Below are 18,796 nucleotides of genomic sequence, written 5' to 3' on the forward strand. Positions count from 1 at the left end.
AGAAAAAATTGGACGGCTCGTTTTGCATCAAAGATGTGTGCGCCTGTTTGTGATGTATGTATGTACATGCAAAAGAATCAAAAGAACAGAAGAGAAGAAGAGATGAAGAGCGTAATCAATGTTGGCGCCAAACAGTAGCCATCAAGGCTTTTTATGCGCGCTCTCCCTCTCCCTCTCTCCCTCTGATTTTATCTGCTTTGTAAAGCGCGTAAGCACCATCACCATCACCATCACCATCACCATTAGGATCTCAGGTCCAGAGGATCCAGTGCCGGGAGTGGAAGAGGAAGAGGAAGAGGAAGCTTCCAGGGATAAGGCCCTAGAAAGGTTCTGTAAAGGCTCTGGAAAGTCTTCGTTGGAGAAATCTATGTGTTTTTACACAGTCTATATATATGCCTTTTGGTTCGTTCCGGCTCTTTGGGCATCAGGGCCCCAAAACATGTCAAGCAAAGTATTAGCAGTCGCAAGTGACGCCGTCTACCCGGTCCAAGCTCCATATTCGTACACGTGCCCCTGACCAGGGTCATTCATTCATCGCGTCTTCGTCTTCGACTTGGTCTCTTCCCCCTTCGGCGCAGGCGCAGGCAAGGCGTACAGTGCTCCGCCCACAAACACTATCGTCGCGCCCATCACCACGCCCGTGGGGAGTTTGTTGCCAAACAGCCAGATGCTCAGGACAAGGCTGACGAGTTTCCTGATGTTGAGGACGATCGAGACCGTGAGGGAGGACGACTGCGCCGAGAGCCGGTTCACGCCTATAATGCAGAGGAGTTGCGTCGCGGCGTTGAGCAAGAGTAACAGGAGCGGGCGGGGGAGAGCAGAAGATGGGTTATCAAGCCAGGAAGACGGAGATGTGGGTGTCTCTATCTTTGACGGATCGCGGCCGATGTCGTGGCCTGGGACGGCCAGGAGATTCACGAATTCCAAAAAGAGCTGCCGGATTTGACTCACAAAGTATGGTAGCGAGATGGTGTGGCTGTAGAAGAGCGTCTCGGCAGTGATGTCCCCCGATCGGCCGTGCGTGGCATACATGTCGTCGGCAAACAGGCCCATACACGCTGAGAGGACGAGTGCAGAGGCGAGAAGCACGAAACCCGGGGCTTGAGACGAAAACGCCGGCAGTCTGGGGGACATGGACGCCGCCTCCGCCGTCGAACGGTAATCATCCAACTCTTCGACTGCCGCCCCGATATCAACCTGCTTGGACCACGTATCCGAAAACGCAGCCAACACCACCCCGCCGAAAAGTAGCATGACCGCGACCACCTTCTGCGCAGAGTACCGGCGTCCCTTCCAAAACCTCCCCGCAAGCATGGTGGTGACGGGGCCCGCACTCCTCAGTATGATGTGTAAAGGAATGCTGATGCGGTATTTAAACGCCATGTTATTCAGAATGTTGATGGTCAGGAAATAGGCCGTGTAGATCAGCCATTTGCGGATCGGGATGTTTCGTTCTTTGAGGTAGAAGTTCCGCAAGCCCCGGTGGGGAGAGAAGTGTCGCGGTAGGGTGAATAGGGCAACGAGGAGGAATTGGAACGCTGTAATCAGAGAACCGGACGAGGGGGAGGCATGGATGATGGATTCGAGAGTATAGACATTGGAGCAGCAGCCGCCGAATATGAGCATGAGGGTCGGAGCCCAGATTTGGAGGATCGACGGCAATGCGCTTACTGAGGTCGATGTCGATGCGGTGTTGGATGGTGAGGGCGCGGGCTTTGCCGCAGGAGAAGTCGCTGCTCCATTCTGGACATGCTTCTTGTCCACGGCATGATGGTTCTCGTCGTGCTTGACCCTCTGGCGAGTGCGTGTCGAGTCGACCCGAGCAGTCATGGCTTGACCAAACAAGAGACGGACGAAGCTTGTGTGTCGCGGACAATTTTCTGGAGTCTCCGGGTCATCATTGGAATCGCGAACTCACGTGCCGCTTTTAAAGTGACCTGCAAGGTACCGAGTAACACCCCTGCCCCCTCAAGCTCAGCCTTGTCTCGCTAGCTCGGATAATCCATTCTCCGGATTCCCGATTGATCCGCTCAGCCTCACATCCCCGCCTCTTTCCTGTGCAACTTCTTAGTCCAATGTGTGCATTCGGTGGAAAAGCAGCATGAAGAGATACCAGCTGTTTATTCGACATTGCTGCCTCGAGAGAAGAGAACTGTGTTGAGACTAGGCAGTAACATGGCCGCGGACAGCGCAGGACCTGCATCAATTTCCCCGATCCGGGATTACGAATCGGAAACCACGCATGGCAATGAGCGGCCGGCAAAGAGACAGAAGGTTGCTGCGGCGTGTGATCAATGCAGGGAGAAAAAGATCAAATGCGACGGGCGGAAACCACTGTGTCGGCCTTGCGAGCGCAGACACGGCGCAACAGCTCATTGTGACTGGGGATTGAGAAAAACGCGCAGTATCGGGGCCTCCAAACTCGAGATTATGCGCCTGCGGTCCCGGATCGATGAACTGGAAAGGTCTGGTCGACAATCGAACCAAACTAGAAGCATCGCCCGATCACCTACGCCTCCATTGACGTCGGATGGGAACCACGATAGCGACGCCAATGCGATGATGGGACTGTTGGGAGAAGGCAAACCTGGTGAAAGTGGCGTGGTTGAAGATTCGAGCGCTGCGAGCTTCATGAATCGTATCAAAGCCGCTCTAGATCAACAACCCACACCAAATCCCGCTTCGCAAGTGTCATCAACCGTCTCACCGATAGCGACGGCTTCACCCCGAAGACGACGTTTCAAAACCCCTGACTACGTCCTTCCTCCCAGACACCAAGCAGACCACCTATTAGAGGTATATTGGAGGATTGTCGATGCCCTTTACCCTTTCGTTGATAAGGATGATTTTATGGACAAATACCAGACTCTCTGGACTGGGAATCCTTCAATGGACGACGAAGTCTGCTTCACATGTCTTCTCAACGCCATCTTTGCGATTGCCTGCATTTTGGACTCATCCATCCACCCCCAAGATCGTATCAGTTCCGGTGAGGTCTTTTACAAACGCGCCGTGGCACATTTCGACCTCGAGTTCTTGCAGTTCCGCTCGGTGCACACCGTCCAGTGCTTTCTTCTGCTCGCACAGTACCTCCAGAGCACCAGCGAGCCCCAGCAGTGCTGGCTGTTTACCAGCTTGGCCATCAGGATCGCTCAAAGCCTTGGGCTCGACCTGCCCTCCACCAGTGCCCAGACTCCCAATGGCACGCCAAATGACTTCCTCCGAAAAGTCTGGCACGGCTGCGTTCTGATGGACCGAACGCTGGCCATGACCCTCGGTCGTCCCGGAATCATCACTCCCCAAGCTGCGGCTTCAGTGCCTAGGCCTCATCCTCATCCCGGCTCCAGGGAATGCTCCTGCCACAGGGACCTTTGCGTGTTCGAACCGTCGGCTCCTGACCTCCATTTCTTCATCGAATCTCTTCAGCTATATGAAAACATGAGCGAGACGCTTGCAGCACTTTACAGCCCCACATCCGTAGACGCGTCTGGCCCCGAAGACAGCTATTCTCCATATTTCGGCGGCAGCACGGGCGCAAAAGCAGCTGGGACGGTGCTGGAGATGGACAGCAAATACTGGATCTGGAGGAGACGTCTGCCCCTCCACCTGCAATACCCCCCGGACTCGTCGTTCGGGTGCACGAACATGATCCACGGCCGCCAGGCAAAGGTGCTTTACCTCCGAGACTGCCATATTCGGACGCTACTCTTCCGGCCAGTCCTGTCTCGCTTCTGCACGGCAAGCCAGAACGACCAAGAGTTCTCCGCCAGTGAAGATGGCCTCGCGCGCAAGCTCGCACTGCAGTGCTCAATCATGTGCGTGAAGAGTGCGTTGGACACTGTCGACTTGTTCGGCAGAGTCCACGCAGAATGCCGCCTGGAGCTCCTCGACGACTTACTGCCCGCTTGGTGGTACAGCATCTTCTACCTGTACACCGCAGCGACTGTCCTTGTCGCCGCTCGACTCAACCCGGCCGTCGAAGCCGGTGCGGGTGGAGAAGAGGTGATTATGAGTGCCGCCCGTACTGCGACGGCCGCGCTGCAACGGTACGGCAGTTTTGGCAAACACGCCAAACGCTGCGCCGCGGCCATAGCGTTGCTTTTCGATCAGATCCCGCCACGACGCGAGCCACTCCCTGGAGCTGAGGTCCGGGCATCGAATGAGGACAGGGTGACCGGTGTGACGCGAAAACAGCACGGTGGCATGGCCGGGAATGGGAATACGCAACGGTCAAGTGTCTTACCTGCAAACGGCGACATTAACGTCAACGGAGACCCCTCGCGCTGGACTTTCAACCATGACCAAACACCTCATGATAGTGGTCCCAGGACGACAGGTCCCACCACTCGCTCTGCCAGTGTCAGCGCCAACGCCAATGGCCACTTTGCAGCAGCCTCTCGCAACACCGCAGCACCAACGGTCTCAAACAGCTCTGTAGCAGCCACAGCCACAGCCACAACGACGGCACCAGCGCCGGCACCAGCATCAGTCCCAGAATCTATGCCATTCCTGCTGACGAGTACCCACGGCGTCAATGATACTGGCATATTCGAAGCCCACCACCACCACCACGAAACCGCCGCTGTGATGGCTGACTTTGATCACGATTTCGATCTCAACCTCCACCTCGATCTGGGCGGCGACATGTCCTGGCTGAGTAGCATCCCCTTTGATCTGTATGGGTAGCCCGTGACAAGTGACCTACCCACAGCACCTCCTGTATCACGTTTACTCACGTACACATGTATTTATCCTCGGGTCTACACCTATACTATGACGAATGAATGTCAAGTAATCTAGTATATATATAATATGTGTACCTACAGTAGCCTGGGACCTACTGTAGGCTAGACACTTACATGGCTCGATGGGTTGTTTCAATCGGAGTGTAGACGTCTCTCCCTGTATTCTGTCTTTGTCTCTCTCTCTACCTACCTCCCACCTCTTAGCCAGCGATGAGTTGGAGAGGACTAGATTTCTTTCTTTCTAGAGAAACGGTGGAGGTATAGAGAGCAGCGCAGCAGAGCAGAGCAGAGTAATACTTATACTAGACACTGGGCACCAGGAACTCTATTGACCAGCACTCTAAAGCGTCTATGCCTCTCTTCTCTTCTCATCTCTTATCTAAATCAGAGGCTCAAGGGTTTTTGATTTGCCCCCTCCAGCACGACACATAGACAGAGAGCATGAATGAAATCTTGTGTCTCTCCCTCTCGATGGCCTTCTTGTTTGGGAAAGGACAACTTTTTCGATAGCCACACACAATCCGTGTCTCCGTGCTTCCATCCCTCCTCAGGCGCCATGCCTCTTGTACCTCTCTCTAGTCTAGAAAACTTTTGCGTCTGTTGTAGACTTTTTGGTTCTGTGTCACAGTTGCTGTCCGGATGATCCAATTGCAGGCAGCTCACGTCAAACCTAACCAATTCTCCCTCCCCCGTTGTGTAGTGTATGAATCGACTTTCCGTTTTTATTACATCATCTTCGAACCAGCAAATTCCCTCCAACTCCTGACCTCTGGGGGAATTCCTTCCTGTCGAGGAAGTTTCGCATTCATGCATTGAGCAAAGAGCAATGCAGTCTGTAAGTTTGGAATTAGTCAATCATCACACAATTACAATGACGGGGTTGTCCATACCTTGGGTTCCATGAACAGAGGGACGCCAAAGTCCACGGCGTTCCTTCTCATCACATAATCCTCGTCCACGAGCGTCTTGCCTCGAGTCTTTGCCAGGTTGAAAACCCCCCTAATGTCGTACTTCTGGAACACTTGTCGTAGCGCGTTCTTGTCCGTGGTCGGGAACTCAATCACCTCGACCGATGCGCCGGACCTCTCCAAATGCTCCTTGACGTTCTGGTTTGCCGCATAGAACTTGTAGCCAAGGGGTTGAAGATACTCAACAATCTTGGGGAGCTCTGGAAGCTCAGTGGATCCACCAAGCAGGATTCCCTCGCCAGGCTCAGGCATACGGAAGTTCATGGTTGACTGGAGCGATGCCCAGTACGCCTCGATCAGGTCCTTTCCAAAGCACGCAATCTCACCGGTACTGCTCATCTCAACACCCAGGAAGGGGTCAGCACCCGCCAGCCGAGTCCACGAAAATTGTGGAACTTTGGTAGCCAGGTAGTCACGCTTCTCGGCCATGAGATCTTGGGGTTCGGGGACATCCTGATCAACCAATGCTTTGGTCGCAACGTCAATAAAATTGGTCCCAAGCACTTTACTAACAAAAGGGAATGACCGTGAAGCACGGAGATTGCATTCAATGACCTTGAGAGCAGGTTCTTCGCCGGGTGCGTCTGCCTTGATGATTTGCATGTTGAATGGCCCGGTAATGTTCCAGGCCTTGGCGACCTTTTGCGCAATCTCCTTGACACGAGCCATCACCTTCTCGTCAAGATTGGCCGGAGGCAGAACTAGAGTGGCGTCTCCGGAGTGAACACCTGCGGGTTCGACGTGTTCAGACACAGCGTGCAGAATGAGTTCTCCTTTTGATGCGACAGCATCCACGTCAATTTCCTGAGCACCCTCGATGAATTTAGTAATCACCACGGGATGGTCGGGAGAGACCGCCGAGGCCGATTCCAACTTGTCCTTCAGCTCTTCGTGCGTGTAGATGACGGACATGGCAGCACCGGATAGAACATACGACGGTCGGACGAGGACAGGATAACCCACAGAGTCAGCAAAGGACTCGGCATCTGCAACCGAAGTCAACTCTTTCCACGCGGGTTGATCCACCCCGATCGAGTCGAGGATTTGCGAGAACTTGTGGCGATCTTCGGCCTTGTCGATATCAACGGGATTAGTGCCAAGCACGTGCGCCTTGCCTTCTTCTTGTAGCCTCAGCGCGATATTCTGCGGAAGTTGACCTCCCACGCTGACAACCACGCCCGAAGCATTCTCGAGTTCGTAGATATCCATCACCCGTTCATACGACAACTCTTCAAAGTACAGCTTGTCGGCAGTGTCGAAATCAGTGCTAAATGTCTCCGGGTTGTACTTTGCCGTAGAAAAACAGTTAGTATAAGGCTTTTGTAAAATAAATACAAGAAAAAAAGGAAAGGAAAGAAAAGAAAAGACCAAGAGCCCAGGACGCGGCGGCGCCGGCGAAGACACGACAACGGCAGCAGCCACAGCTTTATGATGCCTGTCAGACAGTTGATGACGAGTCAAGTTACCCTTGTTGTGGAAGCCAAGGTCGCGTGGAGAGCATGTGAAGGGGTTCCTCGATTCCTTGAGTTTTTGCTTGTGTTTGGCAGTGTTTTCATGGTCCTGCAATAGATGTTTGGTGCCAAAGGAGATATCACAGCGGGTACAGTAGAAAGTCTTTTCTTTCAGAGTCTTTCCGACGCCATTGGCTTGCTGTTTGGCGTCTGGTCCAGGCATGTCAAGGAAAAAGCTCACTTACATTGATCATGACAGTCTTCTGGCCCATATTGCGCAGAGACAGCGTTGCGTTAACAGCGCACCAATCGAATTCGACCGAAGACCCTATCCGGTAGACTCCAGATCCAAGAATGATGGTTCCGTTGTCTTCAAAGGTGACGTCGTGAGATGATGCATTGTACGTTGTGTACAAGTAGTTGGTATCGGCGGGGAACTCGGCTGCAAGCGTATCGATCTTCTTCACCCATGGTCGAATACCGAATTTCTGTCGACGGGCTCGGACTTCTCCTTCAGTAGATTTGACGTACATGGCGATTTGCTTATCAGAAAAGCCTTGTTTCTTCGCCTTCAACAGCAGCTCGTGCTTGATGCCGTTAAGAGAACCAATCTCTTGGATCTCTGTCATTGTGTCTTTGAGGTTCTGCAGCTTGTAGAGGAACCACTTATCAATTTTGGTCAGGTCGTGAATCTTGTCCACTGAATAGTTCTCGTGGATCATGGCTTGCCCAACAGCCAGCCACCTTCGGTCGGTAGGGTTGCGAAGAACATCGTCGAGGTCGTCGAATTTGTCACCCTGGAATCCCACATATCGGGGATCGACTTGTCGAATGGCTTTCTGGAAGGACTCTTCAAATGTGCGACCGATGGCCATGACTTCTCCCACGGATTTCATGGCACTGCCAATGTCACGCTTCACATGTTGGAACTTTGACAGATCCCAACGAGGGATCTTGACGACGATATAATCCAAGCTCGGCTCGAAGTTGGCGGTGGTCGTCTTGGTTACGGCGTTGGGCAGTTCGGGGAGGGTGTGGCCCAGACCGATTTTTGCAGCTGTATACGCCAAAGGATAGCCGGTTGCCTTGGATGCGAGCGCCGATGATCGGGAAAGACGAGCATTTACTTCAATAACGCGATAGTCGAGACCGTCGGGTTGCAGTGCGTATTGAACATTGCATTCACCGACCACCCCCAAATGACGGACGATTTTGATCGCCGCTGTCCGCAGCATGTGATACTCCTCATCACTCAGGGTCTGGCTAGGCGCGACGACAATGCTGTCTCCGGTATGAATGCCCAGGGGGTCAAAGTTCTCCATATTGCAGACAGTGATACAATTGTCCTCGGCATCGCGGACCACTTCGTACTCAACTTCTTTCCAGCCTTTCAGGGACTTCTCGACTAAGATCTGGGGCGACAGAGAGAGAGATCGGGATGACAGGTTGCTGAGCTCCTCGGGGTTGTTTGCAAAACCTGATCCCAGGCCGCCAAGTGCGTAGGCTGAGCGGACGATGATCGGGTACCCAACCTTTTCAGCGGCGTCAAGAGCTTCCTCGACGGTGCCAACAGCGATAGACTCAGCAATGGGAATATTGATCTCGTTGAGGGCTTTTGCAAACAGGTCCCGATCTTCGCTGGTCTCGAGGGTCTTGATGCTTGTGCCCAGCACCTTGACGCCATAGCGGTCAAATATACCCATCTTATTCATTTTGACACCCAGATTGAGGCCGGTCTGGCCTCCAAACGTGAGCAGAATGCCATCCGGCTTTTCTCTCTCGATGACATATGTCACATATTCGGGGGTGACTGGAAGGTAGTAGACCTCGTCGGCGAGCTTGTGATCGGTTTGTATGGTCGCAATGTTAGGATTAATGAGGATGGACTTGACGCCGGCTTCTTTGAGAGCTTTCAACGCTTGTGACCCTATTGCAGCTGTGAGCGTGTGATCCAAGACTGCTGCCACCACATGCCACCTTGCTTGGAAGAATTTTGCAATGGACTGAGTCATAACCGTCTGCCCTTTGCGACGACGTACCAGAATAGTCAAACTCTCCTGCCTGTCCTATACTCAAACCACCGCTGCCAATGACTATGACCTTCTTGACGTCGACCAGGTTCTTCCCATAGTCAATAGCACCACTTTCCAGGTAGGCCTCGGGGCGAGGGGCCTCTTGTACCAGAGCACGACGTTTTGTGGACCTTGTGAATCTCTTGACTTGCTGCCACGAGGGTGTTCTTGGGTTTACCAGGTGTTGTCGGACAGCGAGAGAGGGTGTTCGAGTAGAGAATGACCGTGCAGAGAGTCGGGGGACAGGTGCGCAGTCGCGCAGCAAAAGGCTGCTGGCCTGGCGAAGAGCTCGCGTGGTCGCCGCCATTATGGTCGAGCCAGTTGACTGGATTGCTGTTGGCAGGAGAGGAGGAACGAGTGTTCCACTCGATCGCTGCACAAAACCAGCTCAGGATAGTGTTGTTTTGGTTGAGAGGTCTAAAGCAGTCACCGTGAACAGAATTGTTCAAGAAGATGAAGCTCGACTCACACGCCCCAAACACTGACTGGGGGAGTAAAAAAAAGTGCGGCTGGCCGCGAGACTTTCAGATTGCGGGATCCAATCGATAAGCTGCAGTCAAAGCAATCTGGGTCCTCCGACGTCAGTGGGGGATCAAGAGATAACAGTTTTTTCTCTCTCCCTGCTTGTCTGCTTCTTCGATCTCCCTCTCTGGAGCTATACAAAACACAGACTACTGAGGTGAATGTGTGAGGTCGGCTTTACTACAAGAAAATACTGAACTACTAGGTCTCATCAAGCGCCCAAGAACCATCTTTCACCCTCCGCCTAGCCATTCGATCTACGCAGCCTCCTTGAAAAATTTCTCCCTGTTGCGTGAACAAGTCGGTTTTTTTTTTTTTCCTTCGCCCTGGTCAACCTTAGATCACCATGAAAATTTTAGTCTGGGGAAAGAAGAGGCGTTGGATGCGGCAGAATTGGGAAAGGCTGCAGACAAGGTGCATGTTTCTAAACTCTTCTTGGTCACCGCCTTCACATCGTCCACCAAAGGAATCCAACTTTTTTGCAGCCACTTGGTGCTACCATCACTTCACTCGCATTTGTGCCTCCGCCCCTCTTTCGCTCATCTGCCAACCATGCCCGATGTTCTCGCAATGGTACCGCTATTAAAAATTCTTTTCCTTGCGTCATTTGATCTGTGCTGCATGTGGTAAGACACAGACTGCGGATCTGGCTAGAAAAAACTACTTTTTCGTTCCGCTTGATCTACGGATTGTCTATTCTCAGAATGCCAAAATTTTCCCATGCATTCCTCGCATTCAGTCGTTTAGTTTGGTATAGTTGGCAGGGAATAGTCCAGTGTGCCCGTTGTACTCGCCTTGCCACCAGTCTTCATCAGGGAACGACTAGACGGGTCCATCGTCAGTAGGGGCTCAAGTGGACACCCTTGTCAAGCCGACACTTACCACGTTCATGATGATTGCGTTCTCGGGGAATGACAATTCGTTGTCCTCCCCAGCCTCGTAGTCGTAGAGCGCGGTCGCTGTCACTCCTTTAGCCTCAGCAGCTGCCGGAGCTGGTGCGGGAGGAATCGGTTCTGCCGCAGGGGCAGCAGCAGGAGCACCGCTAGCATCGTCATCCAGGAGTGTGAGATAATTGCTGGGTACTAGGCCCGTCTGAATCTTCATCAGTATCACTTGTACTCTTCCTTGGAAGAGCCGACTTACTTGTCCTGCCTCATTCTTGACAAACCACCAGTCTGGGTCGATTTTTTGAATGTCCGTCACCAGTTCACCTAGAATGGTCAGCAACGATTCTGTCTCTCGGAAAACAAAAAGATAATACCTTCACGCAGTGATACTTCGTTATCCTCAGCTGCCTCGTAGTCATACTCGGCCCGAGCGCGTTCACCCCCAGCTGCAGGATCGGGGGCTGGAGCAGACTGTACAGCCGCGGCGCCTAGCGTGGTGGCTGCCGCAGCCACTGCCGCTGTTCTGCCCAAGTCGGGACCTCGGGCTGGTTCATCATCTTCTTCTCTTGCCACGGGTGGAGGGATGGCCCGCGCCATGGAGGTTGCTGGCAGCACGGGTGGAGGGGACAGTTGCTCCTCGTGCGCGTCAGTAACCGCCGCTGAGGCGCTGACTGGCATGGCGATCCGAATAGGAGAGCCACGAGGCAGCTCTGGCTCTTCGTCGGGGGTGGGACTTCGTGGTTGTGCAGGTGGTGGAGGTAGCGCTGGTGCAGACTCTTCCTCTTCCTCCCTAGGTTGCGACGGGGTAAAGCCTGGGATTGGAATGCCACGGTTGGGTTTGCTGCTTGTATCGGGCTCCGGAGCAGGGGGTGGTGTTCGGTCAAACGATGCTGGAGCTCCCATCGGAGGCGCTCCACTAAAGCGATCTCGAATCGAGCTGATTCCGCCGATTGCAGAGGTTGGAGCCTCTTCTTCCTCGACCGGTTTCATAGCCTCGCCCGTCACTTGTTGACCAAGGCTGCTGCGGCCAGTATGCGTAGTTTGCACAGGGGCCCAAGTCTTGCCTGTATAGCCACTTTTCCAGCCGCTATCCCCACTCTTCTGGGCGACGACCGGGGATTGTCCGCCATAACCAGAAGGCGACACTGGGGGTTCACCAGAGCCGCTCATGCCTCTCTCACGAGCCTTTTTCTCAGCCCAAAGCTGGGCTGGCGTTTTCCCACCTTGATCTGCGAATGTTCTACTCGCCGTCCCCACGGGAGCAGCTGGTGCCACAGGTTTGGCCTCGAAACCACCGGGAATAGGTGCTTTGGTCCCAGTGAAGGTTGAGCCGCCACCAAACTTGTTGGCCACTTTAGGTTTTGGAAGAGAGGTCAGGCGTTCAGGCCCTTGCGAAAAGGCCGCTGATCTTTCTGCCAGTGAACGAGTGGGTATTTCTGATTCTTCCGAAGGTCCAGTCGACAGGCTCGACGCAGGAGGCGGCCGCGAAAAGCCGGTTGAGTCTTCAGGTTTCTGCGCTTTGGCACGAATGGCCGCGATGTCAACCTTGCCGATCGGCTCGTACGCACCCTTTACGGGTTCCGGCCTATCGTCCTTCAAGTTGCCTGATTCTTTAGCCTGACGTCGGATCGCCGCAATGTCAACCTTCCCAATGGGCTGGTATGCACCTCTGACCACTTCAGGCCGATCGTCCCCTTGACTGCTAGTGAAGGGCGATGGAGCAGGCTTTTGTGAAGTCAGGTCTCTCATGTTGACCTTTGTAGGCTGATAGGCTGGCGCTACTTTTTCCAGCTGAGTTCTTGTGACCGGAGGAGCGTCCGCACCCCAACCATCCTCATCCAAAGCAGCATCTCTCTTGGGCAGATTGCGCGCTACAGGGTTATAGGCAGCTGAAACCCCGGTACTCTGGGTAGGCGTGAAGACAGGTTTTGAGGCAATTGTCGGCTTGGTTGCCGCAACTGGTGGGGGAGCTGCCGCAGTAGAGGTGCTAGAAGAGTATTTCGAGCCTGAGGCATCGGCGACTTTCTGGATGATGCTCTCTGGAGTGAGGTCACGATCTGATCTCGCCGTGATTTGGACGTGGTAACCATGCAGCAATTTGGCGACCGTGGTCAGGTGGCTAGTAAAATAACCTTTGGTTCGTTCAGGGACACCTTCACCACACCACGCAACAAGGGCACTTTTAGGGAGACCTGTGTTGGAGTCCTTGACCTTGACGAAAGCAAATTGAATGCGGCCATCGGAGAATTCATCAATCAAATCAACAAGCTCGCCTTCTCCCGTGCTTTGTACCTTCAAAACGCTCTCTTTATTGCCCGAGTCCTGCTGAAAAGCATTCGCGAGCGGCGCCGAGACTGAGAAGACCGCCCATTGTCCGTAAGTAGGGGAGGCTGCGGCGGCACCGGTTGGAGGAGGAGCATTGACAATTGACTGATAGCTCTTGGAGATAGATGGGCCGTTCGTCGAGGTGTTGAGAGAAGCCATGGCTACCCAGAAAAGGTCGGAGAGTCAATATGGTCCAAATAGACCAGGCTGCTCTTGGGCGTCTGCCTCCTCGTCTTTTGGGAGAGGAACTGCGTGCTGCTTGGGCGATCTAATCAGGATATCAAAGAAAGACGCTTGCAGTAGATTTTTGCGGAGGGTATAGGATTCAGTAGTGAGAAGCGTGGACAGCAACGATGAAGAATGAAAAGGCAGCTTACTCTGCCTGGTGGCTTAGTGCCATTGGAAGTTGGAGTACGAGGTGCTGGAAGCAACAGGGTCCCTCAGCTTCGCAGTTCTGATGATGGCATATGCCAAGCCCCTAAAGCCGAAGACCATCATGTGACCAAGCTCAACCGTTGCAAGCACTGGCACCCCGGGGACCACAGGCTGCACTTTCCCTTCCTTCTTACCTTCGCAACTGCGCCCTCTTTCCATCCCCACCGCAATCGTTTACAGCGCCCAGGTTAGACGCAGCAACAAGGGATCATTGATGCTCATTGACCTGCATCTAGGATCGCCTTGTACATTCCGACTTGACCTCTACAGCCGACTCGCGCTGCCACGCAACGCCACTGACCAGCTCGACCTTGCGTGTTCCTAATCCAGTCCGAATATCCTCCCAACCACACCCGCCACGGACGCCCACGGTTTTGGTCGATGAAAAGCGTGTCTGGAGATCGAACAGTTCCGGTTGCTATTATAAGCAAATACCCAGGATTTGTTGATCTCTGTCGTGCCGACAACTTCAGAATTGACAAGGAAAAGGTTCTGGCAAAACGAGTCCCGTGAAACCGTGCTCCTTACGACCACACCACCATTGCTGCCTGTTGTTCGAGCAAAGCAATTGCTCTGCTCGAAATGTTTTTCTTTCTCTTCTCATCAGAACCAGACTGGCTAGCACACTTGGCTACCAGCTCCTGGCGCTGATATTTTCGTTTCTCAAACAGGTTTCGACTGTTGAGCATTTCCTATTTTACTTTCTGCAAATGGTCTCCATAGCTGTGTGACATGGAATTCAACGATGGATCAACTTTCGCTCCTTGGAAAGGCTCGCGAAAGAGACCCAGGTCTCCCGACCTTGCAGACCGTTCTGCCCACGAGTTGGACTACAGACCCGTGGCTATGGAGCGTCCCACAACAGCCGTTTCCTTGGGCGTCGACACGGAGCGGAGTAAACGGCGAAAGCACTCTATCAGCACGCAGAGTCTCAGCTCTCCTGCACCCCCAAAGCGAGCCCCTATCCGCCGGCCCTCAATGCTGGTGGACCTACCTGGCGAAGTTCTGCAGCACATTTTCACTTTTGTTGATCCCATTTCTCTTGGACGGTTGATCCGTGTCAACCGCTGCTTTCGTTCTCTCCTTGATCCCGCATGTCTACTGCCACAAAAGTCTGCATCTAGCCTGTCCATGCGTTTGACCATGCGCAGTCAGGACCTTGTTTGGGCCGCATCACGAAGATCGTTCCTTCCAGGTTTTCCAAAGCCAATGGACAAAATGACAGAGCTGGAAGTGTGGAGACTTATTCGAGGCCGCACATGCCAATTCTGTGGAAAGAAAACAACTCACAATCAACCCCTGTCGATGTCTGAACTCTGGGATTCCGGGCCTGGATTAGATGGTGTTCGGCCTATCTGGCCATTTAGAGTCAGGACTTGTGGCCGTTGTCTGCAACCCAGGCTGATAAAGGTAAGATCCTTGCTCTGAACCCAGTGCAGTGTCTGATCTCCAGTAGGATGCAGAATTGATTGTCTCTACTTATTCGGCACTAAGGCCCGCTTTGCCTTTCGCGATCCTGACACAGGGGTTGAATTATATTCCATCCACGGTAATCCCGCAGAAGCCACCACCCCCTCATCTGGAACTGGTCAAATACTACTTCCGGCCTCAGTTCGAAGCACTTCAATCCGAGTTCCATGATATAAAGGCTTTAGGTGCTGCTGCGGTCGCCGAATGGTATAAAGGCCTCGAGACTCTGGGTCATCGAAGTAACACCGACGCTGCGCGCTTTGAGCAATGGGAACTCCAAGGTGGATATTCCAGGTTGCCAATTGCCAGAAGCCCCAGCGGAAACGGTGTCGGTACTTCGTTGATGAGTCTTACGAATCATGCAGACCCTATGCAAACATTCGACAACGTGCAACAACCATCTGTGCATTCTGCCGACGGAACACCCTCTTCTGGCAATGTGGTTTCAGGACTCTCCACTCCCGGCACCCTCGAAGGTAAGCGATTATCTGATTTGGTTTTTTGATACTCGGGATTGTCTCATTCTCTCTCCAGTCGTAGTAGCTTCTGGATGCTCTCGTCCGCAGCAGAACTAATAGTGATCCCGTGCAGATTCTAGACACCCTGCCGCTCAAATACAGTCATGGCCTCTTCCACACTTTCCTGTTGCGCCAGGACAGCAGCCCCTCACATCTATCGGCCCTCTTGGTCCTTCATCGCCATCTGGCCAAATTCCAGGGCGTCCCCCGCGCCAAAAGACTGAACGTAGTCTGAAAGAGGCAACAAAGACAAGGGCTGAACGCCGCAAAGATATTGAGAGACGCTGCCTTGCCCTCGAACCCCCAATAATGCCGTCAACGTTGGTGCATATGGATGCGTTTCAGGCGGCGATCTTGATTTCACGCCCACTCGACGATAAGGCCTGGGAGATATTGAAACCGCGTCTTCTTGCACAACGTGCAGAGGCTGAACATCGAGAGAGCAAAATTTCACTCAGCGATCCTACGATACAACTCCAAAAGCGCCAGCAACTGGAGGAAGAGCAGCGCGTGGCACAGGCAAATGCAAGCCACATGTGGATCGAACTGAAGGTCCCTCCAAGAGATAAATTACAGAAATATGCGCAAGATTTTATACATCTGACATGGTCGGATGGTACTGCGGTGACCAAGGCAACTGCAAGCAAGTTCGCTGCGGAGGTTCTTTGTCATGTGCGACAGCGCTTCGACGAGGTGGTTGCTCAAGAAGATCGAATGCTCCAGCTCAAAGGAACCGCCTTTCCCCAAGACGAGGCGTCCCTTGCCTGCAGGAAATTAAAACTTGAGGACATGAAATGGGTCTATGAAGAATTTGTGAAGCCTCACGCGGAAAGATTCGGAAAAGAACTTTTTCTCTGCCACGTGTGTGATACCACACAAAAGCTCTTCGCATTCGAAGCAGTCATCCAGCACTTTGCTGCGAAGCATACGAGCTCTCTTAGTAGCGGCAACAGCATCGTGTACTGGAAAGCCGAATGGCCCTTGGAACCCCCCTTCGATCCACATCCGAACATTCCCTGGGCTCTCCAGGCTGCAGGAAGCATGGCTAGCACACAACCACCTCAGCAAGCTCGCCTGGGTTTGCCTCCTCGCGGCCCGCCATCATCGGTTGAGGGCGGGCTTGGAGGTCCATACAATGTCCCGCAGCCTATTTCATCATCACAGTGGTTTGCCGACCCATTACAACATGTTGATCCGAACAGTTCTTCTAGTGTTTTGAGAACGGACTCGCCCAATACCGGGCGTCTCCCTCCAAGGCTTGAAAAAGGACGTCTCCGTGGTAGCGTCGCCGGCTCTTCGATTGCCAGATCTGAGACCTCCGGATATACCAATGAAGATGAATACGGGCCTCGTTATCAGCCCTATAAATTTGCCCGCCCGAACGCTCCTATCGTTCAATACTACCAAGGGTCACATGCTGGCGCTAAAATTGGCGACGAGATGGATAGGAGTCATTCAGGCAAATCCGCACCTCGACGTGAAGAACACCCTCATCTTTTCGAGACCGAACGTGGCTGGGAAGCCTGGAAGCGACCAGGGCCGATTTCCCACGGCTCCATGATATATTCGTACGGAGACAGCTCTTCGAGGTTCTCGTACGGAGAATCTGTACAAAGAGATGGCGGGACCTCGGTCGACGGAACATCTGAGACTGGTGGTAGCAAGACTACCAGCCACATCTCTTTGCGGCGGGAATTGGCTTCGGAGTCAAGAGCGCCAACCAGCGACCTCGAGTCATCGAGAGAGGAAGCCCATCAAGCCGCCACCCATGCAGCCGTAGAGAATTTTCTCAACAACTTCAGTCCTCTGGTTGGTGATGCGGGCACGGATAGTGCGAGAGGCGTTGGCACGATAACGCGCCCGACTGACTTGGAGCAACCACACAGTATACCGGGACTGCATCCGATTGATGCGTATCCTCAGCAGGGTGAGACCTGGGAGAGCTTGGGCAACCGCACCGGGGGCCATATCTCTCCTCCTACTCGACAAAGACCTGCTCCACCCCTAAGAGAGCTTGAACGACCGCCTGTGTGGGCTGACAACCCTCCAGCACAGCTCCGCTATAGCCCTTCGATGCCACCAGATCGTGACCCTGAGATTACTCGGGAGCTGGCTTATGATGATAGATACAGGGAGCTTCCCGGACGAGCACTCCAAGCCCGCTACGACCGCCAATTTGAAGATATGCGGGATCTCGTCCCCGCATATCCAGTGCCTCCTTACGAACCTCAGTATTTCTACGGTCACGACGGAAGACGATATGTAGAAGTAAGGGAACAGAATGCGGAGAGGTATGCACCTCGAGCCGACGACTTTCCTGAACGATATCACAACCCCACGGATAGTTCTGGCTCGCGTTATTTGGACAGCAGGCGATACATTCCAGAACGACAACTTGAACACGACAATCGTATGCATGGTCCATTGAGAGAATACGAACTTGGCGATAACGATTACCGCTCTGCTCAGAATATGGGACCGTCGTGGGGGTATGATAGCCGCCACCCTCACGAGCAGGCTACTCTTGAGCCACATCCACGGAGTGCAAGAACCAACACTCGAGAGACCACATATGAGCCGATCGAGCAACCAATGAGATACACGCCGCGATCCTTTGGCGCAGAGCGCCCTGGTGAATGATCGCTTCCTGCTCGAAGGAGCTGGATCGGGATCCCGCGATTCCAATGGAAGTAAATTGGAGGTAAAGCTGATGGATTTTCTTCTGGTTTTGCAACTTTCTTTTCGATTTATTTGCTCGGGCGTTGTTTGGGAGCGAGTGAAACATATTGCATGGCTCCGTCTGGGTCGGCATGTGTGCTGTTTTCTTTGTTGTTTCGAAGAGATACCCCCTCCATGTTTGTTTCAATGCCGAAATGTTTTGATGCCCTTTATTTACAATATTGCCAAAAGGAAAATTATATATTCGATGACCGCCAGGTATTGATGAGGGAACCGATCAAGTCCCCTTTCCACCAGCTAGTTAAAAATATTTTTTGCTGCTTTCGGGGAAGAATGTGAACGGCACGGATTTCTGTGTGCCCTCTACTTTCGGCATCATGCACACTCACGCAATACCAGGAGCCTGGACGCGACAACAGGCTAGCACGTGGGCCGGCAGCTTTGCATCATACGAGTCTGGGACGGTCAGTGTTGAGGCGGAGGCCTAGCGCACAACCCATGTCTATACCTATGCGTGCATGCCCAACGTGAGGCGGGCTCCCCACCCTACCATGTGACTATTTTTCTGAAATCCTATATCTGCAACTATATCCGATCTCGATGGCGATGAGTTTGATCGGAAGAGCAGAACTGGCCGAGTTGTAGCAGTCACCCAATAAGTGTTCACGCCGGACTTTGTGGAGCTCAGCCGTTGTTGGGGACTTTTCTGCCTTCGTGCAATTAT

General features: G+C 53.2%; 5 protein-coding genes across 5 annotated transcripts; 2 read left to right on the top strand and 3 right to left on the bottom strand.

Moving 5' to 3' along the window:
* Window positions 1-531: 531 nt before the first annotated feature.
* AYO21_05300 (hypothetical protein) lies at window positions 532-1,830 on the bottom strand (the record flags this gene model as incomplete). The annotated part of the gene is made up of 1 exon (XM_022655270.1): window positions 532-1,830. One exon carries the CDS (start codon window positions 1,828-1,830, stop codon window positions 532-534), a length of 1,299 nt encoding a protein of 432 aa, XP_022512352.1.
* Window positions 1,831-2,175: 345 nt separating this feature from the next.
* AYO21_05301 (hypothetical protein) lies at window positions 2,176-4,686 on the top strand (the record flags this gene model as incomplete). The annotated part of the gene is made up of 1 exon (XM_022655271.1): window positions 2,176-4,686. One exon carries the CDS (start codon window positions 2,176-2,178, stop codon window positions 4,684-4,686), a length of 2,511 nt encoding a protein of 836 aa, XP_022512353.1.
* Window positions 4,687-5,611: 925 nt separating this feature from the next.
* On the bottom strand, window positions 5,612-9,543 carry AYO21_05302 (carbamoyl-phosphate synthase arginine-specific large chain; the record flags this gene model as incomplete). Its single annotated transcript, XM_022655272.1, has 4 exons — window positions 5,612-7,000; window positions 7,082-7,363; window positions 7,410-9,100; window positions 9,204-9,543. The coding sequence occupies 4 exons, from the start codon at window positions 9,541-9,543 to the stop codon at window positions 5,612-5,614; spliced, it is 3,702 nt and encodes a 1,233-aa protein (XP_022512354.1).
* A 950-nt stretch (window positions 9,544-10,493) lies between these two features.
* AYO21_05303 (hypothetical protein) lies at window positions 10,494-13,129 on the bottom strand (the record flags this gene model as incomplete). Its single annotated transcript, XM_022655273.1, has 4 exons — window positions 10,494-10,580; window positions 10,641-10,850; window positions 10,902-10,969; window positions 11,020-13,129. The coding sequence occupies 4 exons, from the start codon at window positions 13,127-13,129 to the stop codon at window positions 10,494-10,496; spliced, it is 2,475 nt and encodes an 824-aa protein (XP_022512355.1).
* A 1,581-nt stretch (window positions 13,130-14,710) lies between these two features.
* Window positions 14,711-18,033, top strand: AYO21_05304 (hypothetical protein; the record flags this gene model as incomplete). Its single annotated transcript, XM_022655274.1, has 3 exons — window positions 14,711-14,815; window positions 14,862-15,351; window positions 15,530-18,033. The coding sequence occupies 3 exons, from the start codon at window positions 14,711-14,713 to the stop codon at window positions 18,031-18,033; spliced, it is 3,099 nt and encodes a 1,032-aa protein (XP_022512356.1).
* Window positions 18,034-18,796: the final 763 nt, after the last annotated feature.

Source organism: Fonsecaea monophora (assembly GCF_001642475.1).
Source record: "Fonsecaea monophora strain CBS 269.37 chromosome Unknown Scaff33, whole genome shotgun sequence".
NCBI lineage: Eukaryota > Fungi > Ascomycota > Eurotiomycetes > Chaetothyriales > Herpotrichiellaceae > Fonsecaea > Fonsecaea monophora.